The following is a 27,962-nucleotide window of genomic DNA, read 5'->3' as shown; positions in this document are numbered from 1 at the left end:
TCAAACACCTTCACTGAGACAAAGCAATTCACATGGATAGCCCAAAAGCTTCTGCAGACAGAGAATCAAGTTGCCCAAAAGTTAGTGTTGCACGGGCTGACTTTCCGGGTGCACAGATGCCCCAATTACACCGACGACAATTTTTTTCAAAAGGTTTGCTTCCTGAAAATAAATTGGGGATTATGATAGACGACTTCAAGCTGAACACAGTAATTTCAGATTTGCTGTATCACAGAGGAAGTTGGAGAAATATTAAATTAGCTTTGATTGAATTTAGCGTGCTTAATCGCATAATGACGCTGACACGTTGCGTTAGTTCAACCAACCTAAAAATGTTTTGCTGCTGATTTTCATTTGTTCTCAACATCTGATGCCTCTCAGGTCAGTTCCAACAATAATTGGCCAGCATAGGTGGATTTAGTTGCCCTGATACCGCTTTTCCTTCCATGGTGGCAATGTCCTGGGAAACTTTCACCATGTTCGTCACTGACTGCACTAAGATCAGCAGGGAAGACATTCAAGTGCGAGTGTAGAAAATGAATATTAAATGACATGTTGCACTTCATTGTTTTGTAGACTTGATGTAGACTTAAAATATGACAGGAAATCACAAAAATAGGTCATATCTAAAAAATGGTACGTGATCAGAAAATCTTAATGTGATTTTCGTGAAGAGCAGCCCAACATCCGTAAAATACACCCAAGTGTTCAGGAAACAAAATCTTCACTGTCCGGTGTTATTGATAGGCATGACCATATCTGATGTGCTAAATCTGGTCTGGAAGCTGCCTTCTTTTCTGACACAATGGTGCAAAATAATTTAGCTGGATGAGATATAAGCCTAGTTTAATTGTAAGCCAATTAACGGTACCTCACTCTCTTATGTTTGACTGATACAGGCGCAAACATCTTCGTCATGCCAACTTGCAAACCATTTCTCTTGACGATCCTGTGCTCTGTAGATATAGTTTTTATTAGACACAGCAACAGGACTTTTCGGCCCACAAGTCTATGCCGCACAATTACACCCAATTGACCTACAACCCTGGTACGTTTTGAACAGTGAGAAGAAACCCAAGAACAACCTCAAGGAAACGGGGAGATTGTACAAACTCCTTATGAGCAGTGCCAGATTTGAAGCTGGGTAGCTGATGCTGTAACAACATCACGCTAATCCTTACACTAACCGTAAATCGGGATGGGCTTTATAAAGACTGGAGGAACTCAGTAAGTAAAGCAGTGTTAGAGGGGAAAAAAGAATGATCAACATTTCATGCCTGAACCCTTCATTAAGACTGGACTTTTATCAAGACTCATTCTTCTTTGTATTAGCATCTCCTATCACCAAATAATTTCATAATTCCTCAATAATCCCAAACACAAACTTTATCTGTTATATTTAATTCCCACAAATTCCTGGGAATGTATTTACTTTTAGTCCTTTCCATTCTGACTCCAAACTCAATGAACTAGGATCCTATTCGAACAATCCCAAAGTCATAAACAAAATATAAGCACTAATAATCTTCCACTGGTCTGAAGCAACAGGGATCTCCCCACTTAATTTATATTATGCAAATAAACATTTAACTTTGTTTCCTTACCAGGATAAATATTTCCAAAGGGGCTTACAAATTAATATGAATCTATTTCCTTTGACAGTACTTAACCTGTCAGTATAAATTTTGAGAAGTATCCAATTAAGGCCATCATGGGTTATCATTAGAGCTTATTCATAGCCTATAAAGACAACATGTTCATTTTTGTTCAATCTATGACGAAAATCTGTAGGAACAAGTAATTTACGGACAGCAGATCCATGATTTAGCTACCAAAAAATAGGTTGGCTAGGAATGCCACATCATTGATTACACAAGAGGACAGTTTTTTTTCCAAAGGTTTGCTTCCTGAAAAAAAATTAGGGATTATGATAGACAACTTCAAGATGATCTATTAAGATCTATTCAAGACCTCTATTAAGTTACCTTTCATCTTTCTTCACTCCATAGAAAAGCCCTGGCTCTGCTAAACTTGCCTCATAAGATAGATTTCCCAATCCAGGCAACATCCTGGTAAATCTCCTCTGCATCCTCTCCATAGCTTTCACATTTTTCCTATACACCTTGTATTTGCTGTATCAAGTAGAAAGTTGGAGAAACATTAAACTAACTTTCATTGAATGGCAATGCATTCCAGGAACCCACAACCCTTTGTACCTCATAACCCTCTATTTTTCCTTCATCCATGTGCCCGTCTAACTCTAGTGTTTCAAGCCTCCACCACCATCCCTGGCAAGGCATTCCAGGCACTCAGAACTCTCTGTGTAAAAAACTTACCCCTGATGTCTCCCCTAAACTTTCCTCCCTTCATTTTGTACAGATGTCCTCTGGTGTTTGCTGCTCCCACTCTGGGAAAAAGATGCTTGCTGTCCACCCTGTCTATGCCTCTCATAATCTTGTAGACCTCTATTAAGTTACCTCTCATCTTCCTTTGCTCCATAGAAAAGATACTTGAAACTAATTCCTCTCCTCAATGTCAGTCTCAATATAACTTCAGATTCAATTTGCAAAGATGCTCTGCTAAACTAGCTTCATAAGATAGATTTCCCAATCCAGGCAACATCCTGGTAAATCTCCTCTGCATCCTCTCTTTCACATTTTTCCTATAATGATGTGGCCATAACTGCACACACTATTCTAAGAGTGGTCTCACCAGAGACTGATAGAGCTGCAACATTACCGCATGACTCCTGAACTCAGTCCCCTGATTAACAAAGCCCAGCATTTCATAGGCCTTCTTAACTGTCCTTTCAATTTGCACAGCAACCTTAAGAGATCTATGGATTTGGATGCCAAGGTTGCTTTGTTCGTCCACACTGTTAAGTATCTTGCCATTAATCATGTTTTCTGCCTTCAAGTTGCACCTACCAAAATGCAGCAGCTCACACTTATCAGGATTAAACTCCATCTGCCACTTTTCCGCCTAACTTTGCATCCTGTCTATATCCTGTCATAATCTACGAAAGCCTTCAACATTATCCACAACACCTGCAACCTTTGTATCATATCCAAACTTACTGACCCATCCATTTGCTTCTTCATTCGGGTCTTTTATAAAAATCACAAAGATCAAGGGTCCTAGAACAGATCCCTGTGGAACTCCACTAGTCACTGATCTCCAGGCCTAATTCTTCCCATCCACTACTACTCTCTGTGTTCTGCAAGAAAGCTAATTCTGTATCCAAGGTCCCATGAACCACATGACTTCTAAACAAATCACCCATGGAAGACCTTGTATTGTGGGCAGTTTTGGTCACTTATCTACAGGAAGGATATCAATAATATTGAAAAAGTGCAGAGAAAATTTATGAGGGTGTTGCCAGGCTTTGAGGAACTGAGTTACAGGGAAAGGTTGACCAGGTTAGGACTTTATTTCTTGGGGGGGGGGGGGGCTATATAATGAAGGGAGATTTGATAGAGGCATGCAAAATAATGAAGGGTATAGAATGGGTAAATGCAAGCAGTCTTTTTCCACTGAGGTTGGGTGAAACAAGAACTAGAGGACATGGGTTAAGGGTGAAAGGCACCATGTTTGGACGATCATTCAGGGGAACTTCATTTAGAGGGTGGTGAGAATGTGGAACAAGAAATGGTAGATGTGGGTTTGATTACAAAATAACTGTTTTGGCAACTTAACTTACTGGTTAAAAAAGATTTCATGGGGAGTTAGGTCCACGGGCCTTATCGTATGTATTCCTGCACCACCAGCTCTTTCAATGAAGGCTGGTTGCTTTGGTTTCCATTTAGTTCTTCTAGTTTAGTCAGGTTGTGCTGTAGGTGATGCATGTTCTTACCTAACTCATTTCCTAAAGTAATCTGAACTTTTATCAAAGGGAAATAGTACTTGTGGCAACAATTGTTGTGTAAGATAAGCCCTGCTTTCTCACAGAATTCATAGGCACCACTTATATCACCTAGATCTCTGCAACACACGCCAATAGCACTGAGGGTAAGGACAAGCCGATCATAATGAAGCATACACAGTTTTTCCTGCAAACTAAGTACATTTAGAAGACTACTCAAAGCTCTGGTATACTGTCCACTTCTAAGGCACCCATATGCTTCCTGTACTTCCGGTAGGAAGAAGAACTCAATAAATTCATCAGAAAAGCGAATGTCTTTGATCGCATATAAATGTGCTAAATAGTCTCTGAATGCTAATTTTCGTTCAGTGATTTTCTCAGGCAAGAAGTTCCCAGCCATCATTTTCTTTGGAAAAGTAATTTCTTCTACCTCTTCTTTAAAATTCTTCAAGATATTTTTATGTAATTTTTCAAAGTCTGAGTATCTCCGTTCGATATATGCTTGGCTCCCATCATAGGTTCCAGACTTAATGACCACTACTTTGTACATCTGTCAGGAAGAACATGAGAATAGTTATGGACAATTTCAACATTTGTTAAACATTTGATTATAAAATAAAGAGGTGCGATGAATATGCTTACAATATTAAAAAATTCATTAAGCACTTCCATCCACATGGTTAAGTTATGCTTTTTAAAAATTGGTTAGTACTAGCTCTGGGCAACTTAAGATTAGGATACTTTTATTTACATAAACATAATTTAGTGTCCCTACAGCAATGAAAATCTTCATCTTGTTGTAATTTCTCCTTTATCAATTGTGTAAAAAGTGAATGTGAAAATATACCAGGAAACCAAGCCAAAGGAAGTATTTCTCAAAAGGATTTATTTCACACTGCAATCTGATCAAAGACCACCTTTTTAAAGGAGGTTTGTTTTGCACTTTCACCTGAACAGTAGTAAATGTTGCATTTCCAATTTTGGGGGGAAAAATAAGTTACAAATGCCGAAAGTTGAAAACATAGAATTCAAATTTAATTTTAGAGAACTTGCAATATATCACATTGGTATAGTCTTTCAGGTTTTGTGGCAGGTACTGCTGGTCCATTGCATGGTTACGTTAAAAGAGACACAATAATAAAAAAGAAAAAAAAAACGAGAGAACTGCAGTTTGTTTATTTCTTTTGCGATCATCATAAGAAATGTAGGAAATGAAGTAGACTTTTTTCTCAGGATTTTCTGCAAGGACATTATATACAAAAAAAAAGGTTTGCATGTGTTCATTGTTTTGAAAGTCCTTGGTAGGTTGTCAGCTAAAGGAACAGAGTCATCCTTATGATCAAATGGGTTGGATTACCCACTCATTCAATATCAATAGGTGGAATCTCTGTCAATGTGTCTTTTGAAACAGTGGTATTAAACAAACCTGAAGCAAGTTGCAAATTGAATCTGAAGTTATATTGAGACTGACATTGAGGAGAGGAATTAGTTTCATCTGAACAGTAATATATTGCCGTGTCAAACAAGAACATAAATTTGCTGTTTGTCACAGGTCACCCCCATCTAATAATATCTCTCAGTAGCCAGTCTTGCATGAAAAAGAAACTATAGAGGTCATGATATGTATTTCTGTTTGAATCCTCCTGCTGGAATATTTCAAACATGAGGGTTTTAATGCAGCCGGCTTTCCAAACAAGCTGGGAATAATCAGTTACACATAGGTGGTTCTCCAAGTACCTTCTTGAATGAACCAGCTTCTCAAAATTCAAAGCAGCTGGTGTCAAGCCCGAGGATGTTGTACATTGTGGTTAGAGCAGAGTTAAGATTCCAGCTGCCAAATTTCCAAAAGTTGAGCTCCAATATAGAATGAACAGGATTTCCAACTGGAATATACATTTGGTGGCCAAGATTGAACCACAGCTGTCTGATTGCTCCCAGCAATTTTCACAGAAGGGCCTCCTCTCCCAGTGAGCTCCTCTGTGTTCAAATAGAGTTTATGGACAGGTTCATCCTTACGTGTGTAATCTGCACTCAAACTTTCTGATGGCGGCATTCTTCCAAATGCGGATTTCAGATTTATTGTCAGAGTACATACATGATATCGGAATTCTTTCTCCAGCAGGCAAGGCAGAATTACCACTTTTTGGTTGTGCAATAAATCTGTACACCATGTACTCATGTAAACAAATAACGAAATGTAAAAAAACTATGTAATACAAAGAGGAAAAAAGCAATTTAAGGGCTCTAACTTTTGCACTATTTTTAAATGCAAAAGTTAGAGTCCTTAAATGAGTCTCTGGTTAAGTTTGTTGTTGAGGAGTCTGATGGTCGAGGGGTAGCAGCTGTTCCTGAACCTGGTGGTGGGAGTCATGTGGCACCTATACCTCTTTCCCGATGGTAGCAGGGAGAACACAGTGTGTGCTGGGTGGTGTGGATCCTTGATGATTGTTTCTGCTCTCAGACAGCAGTGTTCTCCATAGATATTCTCGATGGTGGGGAAGGTTTTGCCTGTGATGTCCTGGGCTGTGTCCACTACCTTTTACAGGGTATTGGTGTCCCCATTCCAGACCATGATGCAGCCGCTCAGCACACCATCCACCACACACCCATAGAAGTTTGCCAGGGTTTCCGATGTCATACCAAACCTGCACAGCCCTGAGGAAGAAGAGATCCTGACATGCTTTCTTCATGATGCCATTAGTGTGCTGGATCCAGGAAAGATCCTCCGAGATAATGACTCCCAAGAACTTAAATTTGCTCACCCTCTCCACCTTTGATCCCCCATTGATCACTGGATAATACACCTTTGGTGTTCTCTTCCTGAAGGAAACAATCAGTTCCTTGGTTTTGGAGACATTGAGTGCTAGGATGTTGTTGGTACATTATTGTAATGATATATATACTACTGTTTTTCTGTACATAAATGGCTGGCCCGCCCACTGATGACTCGACCCCATGTAACCTCTCCCCCTGTGACCTAGCCATAAAGGTGGAACTGCCTGCCCCCTTCCATTCATTCGAGCACATGGAGTTGGGCCAGCCGAAATCTAATGTGCATTAAAGTCTATCGTTCCTCACTCAGTCGTTGGAGTCATTGATAGTGTGTATCAACTATTTAGCCAAGCTTTCAATCTCCCTCCTGCATGCTGATTCATCACCCTTCTTTATACAACCCACTACCGTGGAATTCGTAGATGGGATGGTCATCATACCGAGCCACACAGTCAAAGGTGTAAAGCGATTAGAGCGGGGGGCGGTGGGGGTGGGGGTAAGAATGCAACTGACAGAGATTGTGGAGCTCTTGACAAATTACGGGAACATATTGGACAGAGGAATGATACTTAAATGAGTAGAAATAATTGAAGGAGAATTAAAGATAGAGAGCATGGGAAAAATTCTGAATGATTTAGAAAGGCTTAAAGTTCTTCCCTTCTCACCTTTCAGAAATATTACAGGAGAAGCTTCTCGAAAGCTGAAGTTAAAGAGATCAAACCCAGAGTAGTCAGTATGATTTTTGGGGATGTGAAAGCTTATTCTGACACTGAACTTCCTGCAAAATGGTCACTGAGGCGGTATGTGGTGGCTGTGCATAATTACAAGGAATCTTTTGAATCTTTTGAACTTACATGTCAAAGGCTCAAACAGGCTCAAAGAGTCAGTGCATTGTAAAGCCACAGCATCCTGTTCATAATTGTGCTGAAAATACTTTATTGCTATTAGAAAAATGTAGCTCAATTGAAGGGACACAGTAAAGTCAAAAGTGATGCTTTGCAACTAGTCATCTTCATCCCATAATGGTTTCTGTAACTTCAGTTTCAATGCCATACAAGATTATGATCACAGTTGAATCACAGCAGGAGTTGGCTGAGAAAGGGAGAATTCAGTTCTCAGGTATATTGTCAGAAGACTCATTGGTGAGTGAAAATTCCTACTAATCAGTGTGTGATGCCCTGCTGCAGCAGGAAGCAGACACAAAACTCGAGAAAGTGTGCAATAGGCTTTATTCATTTAAAAGTCTCTACTACAGTGGTACCTGTACTGGTGACCCCTGAGTGACTGGCTCGTGAGGGGCCGGCTCAGGATTATATCCTGGGCGATTGATTGACAGCCAGTCGGGTGTGGTCTGTCCTCCGGTGATCTTCCTGCAGGTACAGAGATCGCCCCCTGCAGTAGGCCAGTGGTGTATCACCACACAGTGCACTTCCGCAATAACATACAGCAATGCTCCACTGTGTTTCCCAGGATAATCATTTCATCCAGAGGTTAGTCATCACGTGTTGTATTGAAAATTAAATGAAAGTTTTATGAAACAAATAGACCTGGTAAAGTTAGGAGCTACAGAAATCCCAAGGGTGGCATGGCAAGCAAAGTGGTTAGTGCAACATTGTTACAGTTGTTCTTAGCCAATTGTTGCCCTACCTACATCAAAATAACATACTGAAAAATTCCAGTCCGGTTATAAGGCCCACCACAGCACAGAGTTAGCCTTACCAAGAGTATACAATGACCTGCTCCTCACCACTGACTCAGGAAACTTCGCCATTCTAATTCTCCTTGATCTTAGTACAATGTTCGATACGGTGGATCATGCTATTTTAATAGATCACCTCCGGCAGAGGGTTGGTGTCAATGGCATGGCCCTGAATTGATTTAAGTCTCATCTCAGAGATAGGACTTTCTCAGTCAACATGGGAAAATTTTCATCCTACTCTGTTAGCCTTTCCTGTGAGGTCCTACAAGTGTTTATTCTGGGCCCCATTCTCTTCTCCCTATAGCTGCTTCCCCTCGGCCATATCATCCAAAAAACATGGCATCTCCTTTCACTACTATGCTGAAGACACCCAGTTTTGTCTCCCCCTGAAGCCAACGATCAAGCCTCATCTACTTTCTGGAGGACATAAAGTGCTGGATGGCTCAAAACTTACTGCAGCTAAATGAAGGCAGATCAGAGATCATCCTATTTGGCCCCTCCATCTTCCCCAGAATTATTGTCAATACCCTCGGCAACTTAGCTACCCTCATTAAACCACACGTCAAATCCCTTGGTGTAATATTCAATTCCACCTTCATGTTTGAGAAACAAGTTAATGCAGTAGTAAAAGCCAACTTTTTCCAGCTTCACACTATTACCAAAATCAAATCATTCCTGTCACTGAAAGATGCTCTCATTTTTTCCTGTTTAGACTACTCTAACTCTCTTTACACGGGACTTAGTCATTCATCATTTTCCCATCTGCAACTGGTATACAATGCTGCAGCAAGGCTCCTGACAAGAAAAGGGACCATTTCACCCCTATCCTTGCCTCCCTACACTGGTTGCCAGTACAACTCAGGATAGATTTTAAAGTTCTCCAATTTGCTTATAAAGCCATCAATAGACTAGGCCCCTCCTATATCACTGACCTCCTAATGCCCTAGTCCACTTCAAGACCCCTCAGATCGGCCAATTTAGGGCACTTGGTTGTTCCATGCTCAAATCGCAAACTCGGGGGAGATCGCACCTTTTCAATAGCGACCCACAAACTGTGGAACAACATTCCTCCCTCCATCAAATCACTCCATTCCTTAAACTCTTTTAAATCCAGGCTGAAATTATATTTTTACTCGCAAGTGTTTGGAAGTGTTTGTTGATTGTAACCATGTTGTATGTACAATTCTAAATCTCGTGGACCTGTTTTATACTGTGCCTTAAATAGGTGCTTAAGTTGAAATGTAATTTTTTGATCCATACAGCACTTTGGTCAAAATGAATTGTTTTAGATGTGCTATATAAATAAACTAAAGTAAAACTAAACTAAACTGAAACTACAGCACCAGTGACCAGGATTGGGCTTTGAACCCGAAGCTGTCTGTAAGGAGTTTGTATGTTCTCCCTGTGTCTACATGGATTTCCTCCAGGGGCTCCAGTTTCCTTCCACCTTTTGAAACGATAGATCAATTAGGTGTAATTGACCTACCAATTACCAATTTCAGCTAGTGGGCCAAAATGGTCTTTTGCTGTGCTGTATGTCTAAATTTAAATTTAAAAAAAACAGAGGGCAAGATAGGAAATGTTTGTGAAGACAACTTTAACTACAAAATGCCAGATGAGTAAAGGAACAGAAGGATGCACAAGAAAGTCTACCACATAGTTTACTGACAAATTTTCGCCTACAAGGACTCATTTAAGGGATTGAATGGCATTTTGGTTCGTGTTTGAATTGATGTCTTCAGCTGAATAGGAGAAAGCAAATCTTCATTTCCTTTAAACCTTGAAGAAGTTTTTGAAACACATGAGAACTGCTGGGGTAACTTGCTGAGACTTCACAATGCTTATCATTGAAATCCTCTAAAATTTTTATTTCAGGAAAACAGGCCATTTGGCCCATTGAATTTGTGTTGATCATCTGCCACTCATTTCTAATAATCCCTTATTCATTCCTTGTTTAGAAAAATTTCTCCGGTTACAGAGTTCTGTGATGTGTGGTTTTATGTTAAAAAGTGACAGTTTGCCTTTGAGAGCCAAAGTGAAGGGGGAGTGCAGAGAGTGAGAGATGGACTGGGCATAAGCAGATGATCTAGAAATTTCTGGACTTGGAAGACAAACCATCACTGGGGGTGGCTGTGAAGTGGAAGGAGGCCCAAGCCTGAGTCATTGTTTGGGAGGCAGCTTAGAATGTTGGGCATTTTAAAAGGGATGAACATTCCGAAGGCAGCCAGAAAGATCTGGACCAAGCCATTGTTCCTCTCTCTGCAAGCAATACAAGACGACAACTTCAAATTTTGTGCTCTCTCTCTCTCTCTCTCTCTCTCTCTCTCTCTCTCTCTCTCTCTCTCTCTCTCTCTCTCTCTCTCTCTCTCAAAGATCTTTTGGTTTCAATTTACCAAACAAATTGAATTTTGTTTATGATCTTTGTTTCGGTTGAGATTGAAGTTTTGTAAGTCTGTGTTTGTTTTTTCTGTGGGCTGGCTGGAAATATCTTAGACTTTAATTACATATGTTATATTTAGGCTGGGGAATTTATTAGTTTTACACTGTTATAGAAATTTGCATAGTAACTAGTGGGCATTGTTATAAAAGGGGGGGATTTTGAATTAAAGTTTGAAGGTGAATTTTTGTTAATAAAGTAATTGTTCATCTTTACTCCTGTGTGATCTGCCTTCTTTGTGGTTGCTGGTTTGACCTTGTAACACTCCCCTCCCCACCTTCTGCTGGGACTGCTCCCTCCATGACTCCTTCCTCCCCATTAATTTCCCCCTTGGCATCTATAAATTCATTCAGGACAACTCCCTCCAGATTCTATGGTGACAGAATATAGCTATGTTTTTGAGAGATAAATTGGGGGGAAGGTATTTTAGTGCAGGTCACATACAAACACTTTAAAACAGATTTTATTTAAAATACTGGAGCTCTGCTCATGCTAGACATATCAGGGCCAATAACCTTTGCAAAAGCTTTGGAGAGTGCCCAAGAGACTTCACTAATGGATTGTTGTTTACAAAAACTCAACATATGAAAGAGCTCTTCAGAGCAGCAGATCATCTGGTGTTCTAAGATGGTCATATGGTTTTGCAAGCAGAGAGAGTCAAACAGGCTTTCTCTCTGAAAGAAAGAGAGAGAGAGGGAGAAAGAGAGAGATCAGTTCTACAGCTTTAAAGTCAGCAGCAGCAGCTGGGACTGGAACAGGACAAGCTGGCAAGCTTGTGGAAAACCCATTTTGAAGATGACTTGTGAGTGCTGGGTTCAGCCTGGTCAAAGCCCTTGCAGTTCATGCAAGAGGAAAGGACTGGCTATCCAATGTTTCACTTGAAATAAGAGAAACAAGAAGGAACTCTGTGATGACCTGAAAGAAAGAGGTTATCATCTGGAGAACCCTGAGGGGGCAAGTTTCTTCAGCAAGACACTGAAGTGGCTGATTTAAAAAGGGATCACTTGTGGTGTCAGCGTACAATGAATATCTCTCTGAAAACCAACAAGAATCTTCCTGAGCAGTTAACATTTACCTTTCAAGCATCAAAGCTGGGTGAACTTTATAAATATTAAATTCTGTGCACAGTATAAGAATTGCCTGCAACCAGTGAACTTGAAGGAATGAGAAGTGAGATTGGATTGTGAACTTCTCTGAACTTACACACACATTACATACACGTGTGTTTAGAATTAGAAGGAGGTTAAGTTAAGTTAGTTAAGTCAATAGTGATAAGTTAAAGTGTGATTCTGTTCTCATGTTTAAAGATAATTAAAAGCAACTTTTGTTTAAGTAACCATTTGTCTTGGTGAATATCTATTGCTGCTGGGTTTTGAGGTCCTCTGGGCTCGTAACATTATACACCAATTAACAACCTGTGTGTCTATAGGATGTAGGAGGAAAACTGGATGAAATTCATGCAGTTACAGGAAGAACAATCAAATTTCATAGAGACAGATCAAGATTGAAACTAGATCACTGGAGCTATGATGCCCAAAGTACTACTCAAGTTGGTGGAGTTGGTAAAGAAAAGGAGTATTTAATTCTTGTCCATCTTGTCAGTGAACCTCCTGACCAATGAGGATTGCTCCAAATTATTGCTTCAGTACGAAACCTGTGGTTGCATTTTACCCCTTTCAGCAGCTCCAGAATAAAACTGACTTTGTGGATCCACTTCCTTTTCAATCCACATCAAGCTAAATGCAATGCTTGCACTTCAGCAAAAGCTGCTCTACATGTCAACGGCAAAACTCCACTGTGTTTCCCAGGATAACTTAATGTGGATGTGAACATCTAATATTAGGTATCATTGGTTGCACTGAAGATTAAGTGAGAACTGTGAGGACAATTTAGGCAAGGATTGGTCTTTTGACTTTTTGCTTGAAAGTCCCCCTTCTTCACATTTGGTAAAATATTCAACCCTCTTAACCCCTGTTGATGTCATGGGAAGCTCTTCTTAAAGAGCTTGGACTATCTCAGGCCTTTCCCCACCCATTGGCCAGCACCATAGTTTGGAAGCTTGCATACAGATGGATTTTTAAAAACTTTTTTGTCATAAACTTTCTAACAGAATTACCTCAATTTTATAAAATCTCCTGGACCTTCTGAGATCTTTGTCACCTATCCTTGGATGTGCAACAGCCCTGATTAGAAAATGCCAAATGTGGATGTGTAAATATCACAATATATCTTTGTTGAAAATTGTCTAATGACAGTGCAAAGATATAGATATCCTATCTGATGCTTTATGAACATGATGTATATTGTCTTAATTCACTGATCAATGAAAAAAATGGTAAAGAATAAAGATTAGCAAACAAAAGAGAATGGATTAATAATATTTGGAGGTAAACAATAGTATTATGCTGACTGCTTGCTATTGGTTATGACTGTAACTTGGCTTCACCCTACTGGTATAACAAATGATGGAACTTATCCCTCTGGTCAGTAGAGGTGGCTTCTTCTGTTAATAAAAGCCTTGATACAAGACTGGTCCTTTATGGCATATCAACAATGTAAAGGCTGCACTAAAGGGGAAAAAAGATAGAAAGGAAAATATTTTTTCAAAAAAAGGATAATTTAACATAGATCTGCTTGGTAATTGTGTTTGCTTTTGAAAAGTTAATGTAGGATTGCCTTGGTAAGTTTGCAAAATATCCTCAGGAAGAGTAGTGACCTCAGTGGAAACACTCCTGCACTATATTTGAAGGAATGCAGGAATTTCTAAATGAAGGAAGACCAAGCCTATTGCTTTAGTGTCTGCCATTCCACCTAATACAAGATGAAATCCCAGTGTACTTGTCTTTCCTGAGAGGAAAATGAAGGATGATAATCTTGAGCTGGAATTACTTTGCTGCTAAGTCCAGGTCATTTGGTGAAGATTTTGTTTTCTCCAAAATCTGTGCTGATCCTCAGCTACTGGACATTCATGCTGTGTTGGGTAGGGCCATGTTTGTGTTAGAAGGAAGAGTATCAAGGACAATCTCATCTTGCACATAACTGAAATCACTTTAAGATCGATAAAAAGAATGCGATCAACATAGATTTCCTCTGGTACATCAGGACCCATCTTTCAGGGAGGGCTGACATTAGCAACAAAATTCTGTTTGTAGTGGAGGGTACTGACGACCAAAACTACAGATGCAGCATTAAACTCATGAATCATGAAGCAACAAGGGTGCCTATCCTTCTTACATATTTGAGCCCAGGGAAACTTTCAACATATACCTTAAAACACTGGAGAAGTGACACCAATGCTCCCTCTGCAATGTCCTCAAAATCCACTAGCTAACATCAGAGTCCTCTCCCAAGCCAACATTCAGTGCATCAAGTCTCTGGTTACCCTCAAACAGCTTCAGTGGTTGGGCCAAATTGTCCATATGCCCAAAGCCAGACTACCAAAGGAAAGAATAGATCCTGAGTTCATTCATGGCAAATGATAGCGAGAAAGTGTTTCACAAATATGTTCTGAAAACCTCCATGAAGATACATGATTACATATGGCCTAAGAATGCTCAAATTGGTGAAGAAGCATTTCGAAGAGCAACAAGCCTTTTGGGTCTCTCCATCAGCAGTACATGAAGGTCGAATGCAAACAGTTAAAAGAGCCTATGACAATCCAATCAACCCTGACTCACCCAATCAAGTTCCACCTCCACATTTGGACAGACCTTTCGATTGCAGCTGGAGCTCTCCCACTATCGCAAATCAGTTTTATTTATGCTTAAAAGCTACTTGGGATGTAGCTAGATTTTACACCACAAAACTCCCCCAATACCTAATCCCTCCTATTGGCCCTATCGCCAATTATAGGATGCATTCCCAATCTCTTCTTCTCTTCTCGCTATATAAAAAAATAAGCATTCCAACAAAATAGATGTAGAGAAACACTAGCTGATACATTACTCAAGAGTATTTCAGTGGAGAAGTCAAGTAATTTCTTTGAATTTAAGGAACGTGAATGTACAACATCTTGCCTAGTTGTCCTTGTGAGAATAATCCTTCAAAGTACTACTTTAATACAAATCTCTTGCTGATTTATTAAATTTAAAATGAATGGGACTTTCCATAATTCGCATGGTATTACATCTCCTGAAATGATCATATTCCTCTTTTTGAAGCTAAAGTTAATTCTTTGTGGTGTATTCATTTCCCTTATAAATTAGGGAAGAGGTTACAAAATGGTAGCACACCAACAGAAATAAGTTAATTTTCAGCGAAATTAGTTCGAACTAAATCTAATGGAAGTAACTGTTGAGGACAGAAATGAACATATTGTGCCTTTGGAAGTCATTTTCAATGCTGCAAACATGGCCCAAGCATTAGAAGAATGAGGTAGATCTATTTGAAATACAGTTAGCTTTTTTCATTTAATTTTAAACTATCTCTTGGGGTCTTCTTTTGGGAAAACACATTTCATGCAGTAATCCAATTAATAAGTTTGAAACTTTGGGAAAAAAAAAAAGATTTTGAAAGGACATTAGCAATATGAACTAGCTTGTATTCTTTTCAAAGAATAACCCAAATGGGATAATTGTTAATGATTTCTAAAATTCACAAGTATGGAATTTAAACAGAATAAATTATAGGATTTGTATTCAGCAATTTTCAACACTGATTTGAAAAACATTTTGCTCTGGTAGCTGGTAGCTGGCCACGCCCACAAAACAATCCATGTTCTGGGATCACACTGATGAATAGAGTGTTTTCACCAATCACATCTTTGTAGACACCTATTCAAATTGATTTTGCCTTTTCAGCACTCGGCATGTTTTTGGATACATTGGACAGCATAACAGCCTGGGTAGTAAAGCACTTTCTCACAGCACCAGAGCCCTGGGTTCATCCCAACCTCTGATGAGGTGGAGTTTGCACCTCCTTCTTCTGACCAAGTGAGTCTCCAGTTTCCTCCCGCATTCTAAAGAAGTGAGTTGGTCACTATAAACCATCCTAGAATGCAGGTAAGTGGTAAAATCTGGGCGGAGCTGTGGAGAATATGGGGAGAATAAAATGGGTAAAGGTAGGATTAGTGTGAGTGACGGTGAATGGCGGATTGGTGGCCCGAAGACCTGTTTCCATGTGTGATTTTCTATGACTCATGACTTAGAAGCTGTGAGCGCTGACCTGCTCGAAATAAAATGTGTGCATCCAAAAGTAAACTAATTGTCTGAGGTTTGAGGTGAGATTTGCAACCTGACTGTAATTTGACTCATTCATACTCACCACATATTTGGTCCCTTGATCTTGTATTGTTCTGGTTTCTGGGATTTCAAAGAGCAAGCGGATTGGTTTCACCTTCTTATTCACAGCATTCCAGTACTGAAACAGCTGCTTTGTGGTCAGCATGGCTTCTGGCACTGCCGAGCTGCGGGGGGCTAAGAAGAGAAAACTAGTTAGATTTTAGCTTATTGGCCCATCAGTAACACCCATACCTTACATCATTTTACCTCCGGCTTAGAATAAATCTAGGAACTCCTTTTATTGTCACATCTTCATTGTGGTTGAAACATTTATCCTGGATATTATGTTTTCTAATCTACATCACTCCTCAGAATCATATAAATTTCAATGCAGAGGAAGGCATTTGGCCTTCTGGGTCTAAATCAGTCCTTGCTCTTTCTCTTTGGCTTGGCTTCGCGGACGAAGATTTATGGAGGGGGTAAAAAGTCCACGTCAGCTGCAGGCTCGTTTGTGGCTGACAAGTCCGATGCGGGACAGGCAGACACGGTTGCAGCGGTTGCAGGGGAAAATTGGTTGGTTGGGGTTGGGTGTTGGGTTTTTCCTCCTTTGCCTTTTGTCAGTGAGGTGGGCTCTGCGGTCTTCTTCAAAGGAGGTTGCTGCCCGCCAAACTGTGAGGCGCCAAGATGCACGGTTTGAGGCGTTATCAGCCCACTGGCGGTGGTCAATGTGGCAGGCACCAAGAGATTTCTTTAGGCAGTCCTTGTACCTTTTCTTTGGTGCACCTCTGTCACGGTGGCCAGTGGAGAGCTCGCCATATAACACGATCTTGGGAAGGCGATGGTCCTCCATTCTGGAGACGTGACCCATCCAGCGCAGCTGGATCTTCAGCAGCGTGGACTCGATGCTGTCGACCTCTGCCATCTCGAGTACTTCGACGTTAGGGATGAAAGCGCTCCAATGGATGTTGAGGATGGAGCGGAGACAATGCTGGTGGAAGCGTTCTAGGAGCCGTAGGTGGTGCCGGTAGAGGACCCATGATTCGGAGCCGAACAGGAGTGCGGGTATGACAACGGCTCTGTATACGCTGTGTAGTCTTCCAAAGGCGCTATTTGCCTTGGCGATCCTGTTGTCTATCTCATTGTCGATCCTTGCATCTGATGAAATGGTGCAGCCGAGATAGGTAAACTGGTTGACCGTTTTGAGTTTTGTGTGCCCGATGGAGATGTGGGGGGGCTGGTAGTCATGGTGGGGAGCTGGCTGATGGAGGACCTCAGTTTTCTTCAGGCTGACTTCCAGGCCAAACATTTTGGCAGTTTCCGCAAAGCAGGACGTCAAGCGCTGAAGAGCTGGCTCTGAATGGGCAACTAAAGCGGCATCGTCTGCAAAGAGTAGTTCACGGACAAGTTTCTCTTGTGTCTTGGTGTGAGCTTGCAGGCGCCTCAGATTGAAGAGACTGCCATCCGTGCGGTACCGGATGTAAACAGCGTCTTCATTGTTGGGGTCTTTCATGGCTTGGTTCAGCATCATGCTGAAGAAGATTGAAAAGAGGGTTGGTGCGAGAACACAGCCTTGCTTCACGCCATTGTTAATGGAGAAGGGTTCAGAGAGCTCATTGCTGTATCTGACCCGACCTTGTTGGTTTTCGTGCAGTTGGATAATCATGTTGAGGAACTTTGGGGGACATCCGATGCGCTCTAGTATTTGCCAAAGCCCTTTCCTGCTCACGGTGTCGAAGGCTTTCCAAACTGCATGAGTTTTTCAAGCTTTGTTGGGACCAAGGAAAACTGCCTCAGGATCTTCGTGATGCCACCATCATCACCCTGTACAAAAACAAAGGCGAGAAATCAGACTGCTCAAACTACAGGGGAATCACGTTGCTCTCCATTGCAGGCAAAATCTTCGCTAGGATTCTACTAAATAGAATAATACCTAGTGTCGCCGAGAATATTCTCCCAGAATCACAGTGCGGCTTTCACGCAAACAGAGGAACTACTGACATGGTCTTTGCCCTCAGACAGCTCCAAGAAAAGTGCAGAGAACAAAACAAAGGACCTTGCTCTTTAAAAGATGGAGAAATGGCCCCTCAAAAGATAGTTGTTGAAAAAAAGGTGCAAACTGGGTGCTAATGTGGAGTACAAGCCGTGTGTGACTAGTTTTCCACAGTGGTAAAATCTTTCACAATGTTTTGCTTTAAAAACCTTGAGAACTTCCCTGTTGCAGAGAGAGAGAGAAAAAATGAATTTGATCTTTCTTCATCTTATTTCTGGGATGAACGAAAGAAACTTTTTATATTACTATAATAGATCTCAAAGCTACACATTATTAGAATCCATGACTTAAACAATTTTGTAAAAATTTACGATTATTTCCTTATATTGATAGTGCCCATGTATGGTATTTGGAATATGATTTATGTTTTTAATGGCCTTTCGACCTCTACTCCAACCTTGACAGTTCTTTTATTCCACATCCTTAATTTTTTGACTCACTCTTATAGATAGGATTTTCCGGTCCTGCAATCATGAGTCCACAACTTTCCATCCTCTAAAATAAATACTTGAAAAACCGAAGGCAGTGAATTGGCATTGTCAAGGTGATGCTGTACCTGAGTCAGGTTTAGTCCTAACAGATGAGCCATGTTTAAAGTTGGAAAACTCTCAAATTGTACAATATGTTTATAATAACACAACTTGCTATTCAATTTGGTGATGAAAATATCTTTCAATAATACCTTTTCTATCTGCTTTGTTTTGTGGTGAAAATTCATTTATTGGATTGAATCCTTGCTCCTGGAGACCTGTGCTTCTGTTACCAGTAGCGATCTCATCCTCGTTACCACAAAATGCCACAGGATGTTCATTGCTCAATGATAAATGTTGCAGTTTGCTGATCTGATTCATGTCTCGATCCATTATTGTATCAATCTACAGCAAGTAAAGCACACATTATATTATTAAATTTAACTCAGATATTATGATTGTTTACTGATTGAAACAAACTTTTATTGCCTGTAGCTATTTAAAACTATGAACAAGCATATTTACTCTCAGATATTTTCTTATGACATTGAAGAAGGCCTTTTGGCCCATCACATCTATGCCATATCTCAGAACAATCCTATCACTCCTTTGTAATTATTCTCTCCTGACTACCAAATAATTAAAATGTAGGAGGAAACTGGACAACTCAGAGAAAACTTATATGGTCACAGGAGAATGAGTAACATCCACACAGACAGGACCAGAGATTGGAATCAGATCCAAGGTACTTGGCATGAAGAGTTATTTTGAATTCATCTGCAACAAACATTGCAATTATTTTGCAATCCTCTGGAATAGAGTCAAAATTGAAAAGGCCTAGAGTGGCAAGAAACCCATCAGTACTCACAGTTTGCCATTTTTGCAAGGGTGAGGTTTGAGGATAGTATTAAGAAATTCCATATCCTGCCATCCTGGCAGGATCTGGCTGGATCACAGCTGGCTTAGGGGACCGAAGTAAAACATGAAAATCTGCAGACACTGTGGTTGAAGTGAAAACATGATGCTGGAGATCCTCAGCTGGTCAAAGTGTGTACTTTATATTGCAAAGATAAAGATACATAACCAACATTTTGGGCTTGAGCCCTTCATTAAGTAACTGAAAAATGTTGGTAGGTGTCTGAACAAAATGATGGGGAGGGGGAAGAACACAGTCCCAGAGGCAAGAGGCAATAGGTGGAGAAGGGAGGAAGGGCACAGCAGCAATCAGGGAGAGGAGGGATGGCTCTGTGAATGGAGAGGGAAGGGGGTGGAGAACTAATGGAAAGAAGATAAAGGGAAAAAGGGCAGGGACGGAGAATGGAGAGTAAGTTAGCAGAAACTGGAGAAGTCGATATTAATGCCAACTGGTTGGAGAGTGCCTATATGGAAAAACAAGTGTTGTCCTCCAATTTATGGGAGCTCTTAGTAAGGTCATGGACAAATTTGTGAGTATGGGAGTAGGACGCAGAAATGGAATGGTCCCTCTCATTGATGCGGACAGAGCAAAGAGACCTCCAAGTCTGCACCCAGTCTTTTCTATGTAGAGAAGCCCACAAAGGGAGCACCAGATGCAGTAGATCATTTCTGAAGATACAGAAGTGAAGAGTGAATTCACTTGAAATGCCTATTTGGGGTCCCGAATTGTGGTGAGGGAAAAGATATAGGTGAAAGTGTAGCCACAGGGGAAGGTGCCAGGGGAGCAATTTGTGGGGAGAGATGAGGGCATGAAGGAGTCACAGAGAGAGCAGTCCATATGAAAGGCAAAGCAGGGAAGAGAGGAGAGATGTGTCTGGTAGGGGGATCATGTTGAAGGTGGTGGAAATTAGAAAGGGTAATGCATTGGATGTGGAGGCAGGTGAGGTGGTAGGTAAGGACAAGCAAAATACTGTGTTTGTGGTGTCTGGGGCAGAGGGGGCCAGGGCAGATGATCAGGAAATGGAAGAGATGCAGGTGAGGGATGAGTTGATGGTGGTGGAGGGGAAGCCACATTTGTGGAAGGCAGGCATTGTGAAGGTTAAAACCTTGTGCTTTTGATTCTTAGTTAATTTTGTGCCTATCTCTTTAAGAAAAAGTATTGTTTGTAGTGTTTCCATAGTGACTATGATGTAATATCCAAACAGACTAAGAGCTTGCTTCTCATTCTTCAACAAGTCATGAAGGGGATGTAAGCTCAAGAGAATTTTCTTTGAATTCGTCTTATTCATCTTATTTTGTCTTATTTCTTCTTGTATATCTCTTTGAAGTTGAATATCATTATGTCTTTAAATATAGCTGAATGCTTTGTTTATTCATTTTTATGAAAGTTTTAATGCGAAGTTATGCAAAATGTTTATCCATTTTATCAATGAATTAAAGCTACATGAAGCTGCATCTACAAATTTTGGTTTATTGAATCAATAAGATAGTAATTTGGAATATTGTCCTCATATTTCCTTGAAGATGACATATTTTGAAATTAGAATATATTAGAACCTGGAAAGTGTTGTCTATAGACATTTCAGATGATCTGGACTGGAAGACCTTATCTTGGGAACAGATGCAAGGGAGATGGAGAAATTACGAGAAGGGAATAGAATCCTTGCAGGGTTCAGAATGTGAGGAAGTGTAGTCATGGTAGTTGTGGAAATTAGTGGGTTTGTTAAATCTGGCGGTGGAAAGCTTGTCTCCCGGGATGGAGACAGAGATCGGGGTGAAAGTTGGCAGCAAAGTGAATGGAGTTGATGAGCTCATCACATGTGCATGAGGCAGCCTTGATCATCGTTAATATAGTGGAGGAAGAGTTGAAGGGCCTTGCCTGTGTAGGCTTGAAGCATGGATTGCTCCACAAAGCCCACGAACAGGCAAGATTATGTGGGACCCATGCAGGTACCCAAGGCTACTCCTTTGATTTGAAGAAAGTGAGATAAGTCAAAGGAGAAGAGTGAGAACAAGTTCTGCCAGGTGGAGGAGGGTGGTGGTGGAGGGTGACTGGTTGGGTCTTTTCTCAAGAAAGAAACAAAGTGCTTTGAGGCCTTTTGTATGGGGGATGGAGGTGTAAATGGTTTGGATATCCATAGTAAAAATGTGGTGGTCCAGTTCAGGGAATTTGAAATGATTGAAATCATTGAAGAGATGAGGTCATGCGAGATATTGCAGATGTAGGTGGGGAGGGGTTGTACCAGGGGAGAAAAGATAGAGTCAAGGTCCAATGCATTATCTATGAATGCAAGAGCAAGTGGAAATAATGGGTCTTCTGGGTTGATTTGGTTTATGAATCTTGGGTAATAGGTAGAACCGGGCAGTGCGGGGATGAGAAGAAATGAGATTGGAGACTACGCGAGAGAGATGACTAGAGGTGATGAAGTGGGAGATGGTGGTTTGATGTGCTGTGGTGTGGTCCTATGGAAAGGTTAAGTAGGAAGAGGTATCTGAGAGCTGTTTTCTGGCCAGTTGAAGGCAGATAATGTATATGCCCAATAGCTGATAAACAAAACTAAAGTAGAATATCATTAAAAGTGAGCAATATGTGTGCCATAGTGCATCCAGAGTTCAGTGCTATATTGATTCATCTCCATGCCAACTACTATACACCATGATGCCGATCTCTTCTTCCAAGGGCTCTGTCTCCATGCCTATATCTATAATGTTCTCCCCCTTACATTGAATAGATTGTGAAGAGCCTAATTGATCCCATTCTTTTGACCGGAGTTGAACATTCATACTCAGATCTTGTGTCACTCATATTGTTACATAGGGATTGCTGGTATCATATGTCCTTCTATTGCATTTGCCAAGTACCTAATGGGAAAACTGTGGCTATTCTCAGTGGGTGGAGGAAGAGAAAAAGTGTGAAAGGTAAGCAGAATCACTCGAGGGTCTATTTATTCAATCTCATGAAGACATATCTGGCGAGTTTTTGATGTTATAGATCAGTCATCTGATTAATTACCCAGACAGGTCCGCCAAGCTTTATTGTTCTAAAGAACTGTTAACATTCTTCCACTCTAATTAATTTTAACATTTCATTTCAATCCATGTTTAATTTTAGAATTAAATTGAATGGTTTTATTATAAAACTAATGATCTCCTTACCTTGAGTCACTGTCCATTTACTGTTTGGCAATAATAGGTTAAAAAAAAAGCCATTAAAAAACACATTTTCATCTAACAAGAATTTTGGAAGAAGATACAATAGTAGCATTCAAGAGGCTACTAGTTAGATGCATAAATAAGCAACAAGTAGAGGGGTACAAATCACATGCAAGCAGCAGAGGTTTATCTTAAATTGGGCAGCAAGTTCAGTGCAGACATGTAGACCAAAGGGCCTGTTCTGGTGCTGTAGTGTTCTATGCCTAGAAGTTCTAGTCCTGCTGATGAACATGGTCCTGAAATTAACTTGAAAAAAAATCAATCCAATGTATATAAAAATTATTTAAAATGGAATGTGATTTTGCCAAAAGAGACTACTTGTAGACAGCTTCTGATGCCTGTTCATGCAAACTCATCTGTGACATTAGGTGGGAGGGGACATACAAATCCAAATGCATGCATATGTTTCCTGTTTGTGCACATTTGTCAATCTTCATGTAGTTTATGTAAATATTGCTAAATAAAGCATTGTGGTAATAATCTCCTGAGTGTTCTATAAAAATTGAGCTAAAAGTACTAAAGCTTCCTTTTCCATTCACTTTCAGATTCTTTCCTATCTTGCATAAGGATGTGTAAACCAGAGATAATGGGAGTCATACAATAACACTCTAGTAACACCAGCTTAAATACCATCACAAAACTAATGTAGATATGTGAGTCCTTACTCTCTAGCTTATAATATTACTTATTTACTAATTCAATTCATGATAAGATAGATTATTAATAAGGCAATTTGTCCATCATGAATCTGGATGTTGTCAATCATTGTTAATATTTCATCTTAATGGTAGATGAATCAAATCACTGAGTACGATTAATACCCCTCAACTTGGGATCCAAACAAATGAAGAATGAGTTCATCAAACCATGTAAATGCCTCAGCAAAGTGGTGCAGGGGAATTTAAAAAAAAGTTGGTCACAATTAATTTAATTTGGACATACAGCACAGCAACAGGCCCTTTTGGCCCAAGGGCCTGGGTCGCCCAACTACATCGATTAACCTGCAGCCCTGGTATATTTTGAAAGGTGGGAGGAAACTGAAACACCCAAAGGAAATACACGCAGACACAGGGAGAACATATAAACTCTACCGGCAGTGGCAGATTTGAACCCGGGTCACTGATGATGTAACACCGTGCTACCCTCAAAACTTGGTAGATTTAATGAAATTCACATAATCAAAATTTACACTATAATAACATGGAATTTTTTGGCTCAGAAATAGCCCACTTCACTACATTGGTCCAAACTGGTGTTAATGTTCCACCCAAACTTTTTTTCACCTTTTACATTTAAGGAAAGACTGGATAATTACATGGAGGGGAGATGATTGGAGGGGTATGGACCAGGTGCTGGTCAGTGGGACTAGGAGGGTGGGGATTTGTTCCAGCATGGACTAGTAGGGCCAAACTGGCCTGTTCTGTGCTGTATATGGTTATATTAATGCAATTCACCTGTCAGTATACTTATTTATCCTTTTTCCCTTATGGTCTCATCTAGATTCCCCTTAAAAGCTTCTATGCTATTCACCTCCAACATGATATACTGATGTATATGTTTCACATTCCAATCATTCTCTGAATGAAGAGATTCTGTTGAACTTTTCATTGGACTTAAGATTTAAGTAGGTGCCTGATTTTGAAGTCCCCCACGTGAACTTACACTCTCAAACTTCTACAGGAAAAAAACACCATCCAATGGTAAAAGCAAATACTTCAATGCAGTGATTTTTCATAGTCATTGGACCATTGTGACTGGTCTGTACATTTGATTTCATTTTTTTTAGAGAAAAAAAACGAATTCCTCATCACCTGTTATAGCTATCAGCTACAATGGATTGCAGGGCTTTTGCCTCCAATATCTGGAAGTTGATTTCATGTGTTAATCAGCTTTCATCCAAATAATTTTTTCATGCAGCTTAAGTGTTCTTGCAGTAGTTTAAATCTGTGTCTGCTAGTAAAATTTGGATTAACATTTTTTGTATTTCTAATAATTGTTTGCATCTAATATCTCTTCTCTGGATCAAAGGTGATTTTTTTCTGTCACTTCCCCAATTTTATGGTCCTGACACAAGGGATCAGTGATATTACCCTTTATTTGCACAGTGCAATAAGTTGAGTGAAAGTATTCTGTTCTGTCAAATTTAAAGGTCTTTTTTTTTTACCATGGACGAATACTAGTTCGACTATGATTTGGAAATGTTCAGCGGGAACACCAATGTACACATTTCAATGTGGCTCAAAAATGTAAGATGTATTTGCCAGAGTGATGCGAGGCTTGGCACAATGTTCCTTGACTCAGTCTGATGTTCTAACCCAAGATGAGAAACTCCAAAATGACAAATATTGAAAACTTGAATGAACAAAGAGAAACATGGCCTCAGCAAATCAGGAAGCATCCCTGGATAGAAATGGTCAGTCAATGTTTGGTTGGGTCTTTTTATTGAATCTTGATAAAGGGTCATGAGTGAAATGCTTACTAAGCATTTCTATCAATGGATATTGTCTGGCCCACTGATGTTCTGAACCATCTAGATTGAAACTAGCCTTTTCTATATTCCATCAGGAGACAGGCAGCCACTATTGCATTCAATAGCTTTGCATTTGACTCAAAGATAGCCACAAATCTCATTAACGATATTTAGTGACTAGACTTGCTGGGAAATATCCTCGTGTGGCTATGTGCTAATGGTAAAGTTGCCCTCAGCTCAGAAGACTTGACATTCATACAGCTCATTGAGACTTTAATTAAAAGTGGCCAAAGGAGACTGGCACACACTCTGGGCTGAGTCGGTGCCATTCAAAGAGGAAAGCAAGGGAGAAAAATGTCAGGATGTTTGTTGTGAATCCATCACCTCTTCTAGAGATTCTCAAAATTAAAAAAAATATCTCATTACATATTTTTCTTCACCTGATAAAATGCCACTTTCATCTGATTGATGTGTGGTTCTGGGACAAATGTTAATATCCACACTGTTATAAAGCATATTTGTAATAAGCAACCCTAGTGATATGAGTTCTAATCAAGTGAATGATGTGTCTAGCTTCAAAGATATTGAGAAAGGATTCTACAAAGTGCGATCAGAAAGGTTTCTGAAGAAGGATAAAAGTTTTTGGCATTGTTGCTAATAAATTAGCAGGACTGGCTAACTAAAAGAAAGCAGAAAATTCAGATAAAGGAGTCATTTCCAGGTGCAACTAGTTTTGGAAGTCAATGTGGGAACATAGAGGATAATTGAATATTTATTATATTGTAGTCGCGCTAGCTGGTGCAGAGTCGAAAGTAAGTTGAACCAACTGCTTTACTTATTCAAAACCTGCACACTTAAGAACACTCTCCCAGCAGCCCCCGCAACTTACGGGGCAGAAATGACATCGGCTGCCAGGAACTCTCACAGTCAAATCTGCCACAGACTTGCCTGCAACTCCATGAGCTGGTTTGTCTGTGGCATGGGTGAGCCACCTCATTATATCTTTTTTTTGTATTATTGCCTCTTTCTAATTAAATTAAGTGTATTGTTCCAGTATTTTTATTGTTACAATTTTTTTTTACAAAGTACTTGTTCCGTTGGAGCGAGTATGAAGTTTGGTGCATACGCATATAGTAGAATGTTTATGACAATAAACTCATTACAGAACAATGTATATTACAGCACAGCACAAGCCCTTCATCCCACGGTGTAGTGCTGACCTATATAAACGTATTCCACAACAATCTAATCCTTCCCAATCTCATCGCCATAACCCTCTATTTTTCTTGCAACTGTGTCAATAACTAATGTGCCATCAATAATCACAAAAGGCTGATGTTGTGAAACTATCAGGCTTTTATTAACTAAAGACAGGAACTACCATCAACCTCATTGACTGATCGAAGCAAAGAGAAAGGAAAGCATGTAAGGAGCTATGGGTAGGATCAGTCTAAGAGAGCATGTCCAGCCGGCAGCAGCCACTTATGGAACAACAGTGGTTTACCACAATAACTAGAGCCTTTTGAATGACCCTCTTCTACCAGCTTCCCACCACCATCCCAATATCATTATTTGTATTTGTTTATTTAGAGAAGGCTCACGAGGTTGATTGCTGGGATGAAGGGATTGTTTTATGAGGAATATTGAAGCATCATGGGTGTGAAACATAGGAGTTTTGAAGAAGGAGAAGTGATCTTGTTGAAACAATCAAGATTAAAAAAGGTTGAGAAGATGTTTAGGGTCCTGGATTCCCAAACAAGGGGTTTCTATGTAAAATGGACAGGAGTAATTATTTCTTCTCTCAGAGGATCAGAAATCTTTGGAATTCTCTATCCTAGGGAGCTAGGGATGTTGAACCATTTAACATTACAGAACAATGTATATTACATTGGATCTTTAAAATTGATCGATTTATATAGGGAAGTGATAATATTATAAGAAACAGGAGGACAAATGGAGCAGAGGCCAAGATCAGATTAGTCATGAAGAAGTTTGAGGCATCTTGTGACTGACTTCCAGTCCTATTTCTTAACCTCATATTTTTCGACATTTGAAATACAATTTAGAAGTAACGAGTTCACTCAATTAGGCTAAGATCTCTCTTGTTACCACAAATTCCAAATATCTTACCACAGCCATAAATGAATCATCTCTCTACAGCTCAAAACGCTGCGTCACTCCCACACAAGACAAAATGGTTGTTACTCAATTGTTCAGTTAAATCTCCTCAATGTAATTAACAGAGCAAAATATGATTTTTTTAAATTTAAAAAGAGACAAATGGAATCAAATCTGTATTTGTTGAAAACTGAGAAAGTCAAGTAAAAGTCCAATCATCCAAAAATAGGAAGTGCTGAATATGAAGTATAAACTAACCTTCAATGTCTTCCTGGAACAGAAACATCAAAACCGACTTGCATGTTGCAACTGTTGTGATCTTGGATGTGAAGAAATGAAGTTTAATTTTAGCTTTACATAACAGAAACACATTTCCGTGAATGCTTGCAGTTATGTTGAAGACTGTGTGTTTAGATGCTTTGAGGAAATAGTGTAGTTCTCAGTTACTCTAATAACCCTGGTACCTCCTGTAAAGGAGGAGTTTATGCAAAGTAAAAATGTTCAGTAACGGTTCTTTTAAAGACACACTGCCCTTGTTCAAAATGTTTGCAATCTAGTTTATTTTTATGTTGACAGTGGTCAGCCAGGAATAATTGTATAATTTTTATTAAATTCCCATCATGGTCAAGTAATATAATGATGAGTCTGAGAAAGCTTTCATTGTTCTGTGTCCTTACATGTTCTGTTATGATTTAATAATACCCTTTTAAATACATATTCATTTTTGGGATTGTGGC

The 27,962-nt window shown here is 39.9% G+C and overlaps 1 protein-coding gene across 1 annotated transcript; it reads right to left on the bottom strand.

The window, feature by feature from the left end:
* Window positions 1–954: 954 nt before the first annotated feature.
* Window positions 955–27,677, bottom strand: snx20 (sorting nexin 20). Its single transcript, XM_069901607.1, has 4 exons — window positions 27,484–27,677; window positions 18,722–18,914; window positions 16,033–16,184; window positions 955–4,412 (listed from the first exon to the last, which is right to left on the bottom strand). Exons 2-4 carry the CDS (start codon window positions 18,900–18,902, stop codon window positions 3,741–3,743), a joined length of 1,005 nt encoding a protein of 334 aa, XP_069757708.1. The 5' UTR covers window positions 18,903–18,914; window positions 27,484–27,677; the 3' UTR covers window positions 955–3,740.
* Window positions 27,678–27,962: the final 285 nt, after the last annotated feature.

This window comes from Narcine bancroftii, chromosome 10, assembly GCF_036971445.1.
Source record: "Narcine bancroftii isolate sNarBan1 chromosome 10, sNarBan1.hap1, whole genome shotgun sequence".
Lineage (NCBI taxonomy): Eukaryota > Metazoa > Chordata > Chondrichthyes > Torpediniformes > Narcinidae > Narcine > Narcine bancroftii.
The sequence above is the reverse complement of the archived record's forward strand: the minus strand, read 5'-3'. Positions and strand labels throughout refer to the sequence as shown.

Coding starts and splice junctions, on each gene's coding strand:
- snx20 (XM_069901607.1), bottom strand. CDS start 18,902: ATGGATCGAGACATGAATCAGATCAGCAAACTGCAACATTTATCATTG. Junction 16,185..18,721: donor AAACAAAGCAGATAGAAAAG/GTATTATTGAAA, acceptor TTCTCTTCTTAG/CCCCCCGCAGCTCGGCAGTG. Junction 4,413..16,032: donor ATCAAGGGACCAAATATGTG/GTGAGTATGAAT, acceptor TCTTCCTGACAG/ATGTACAAAGTAGTGGTCAT.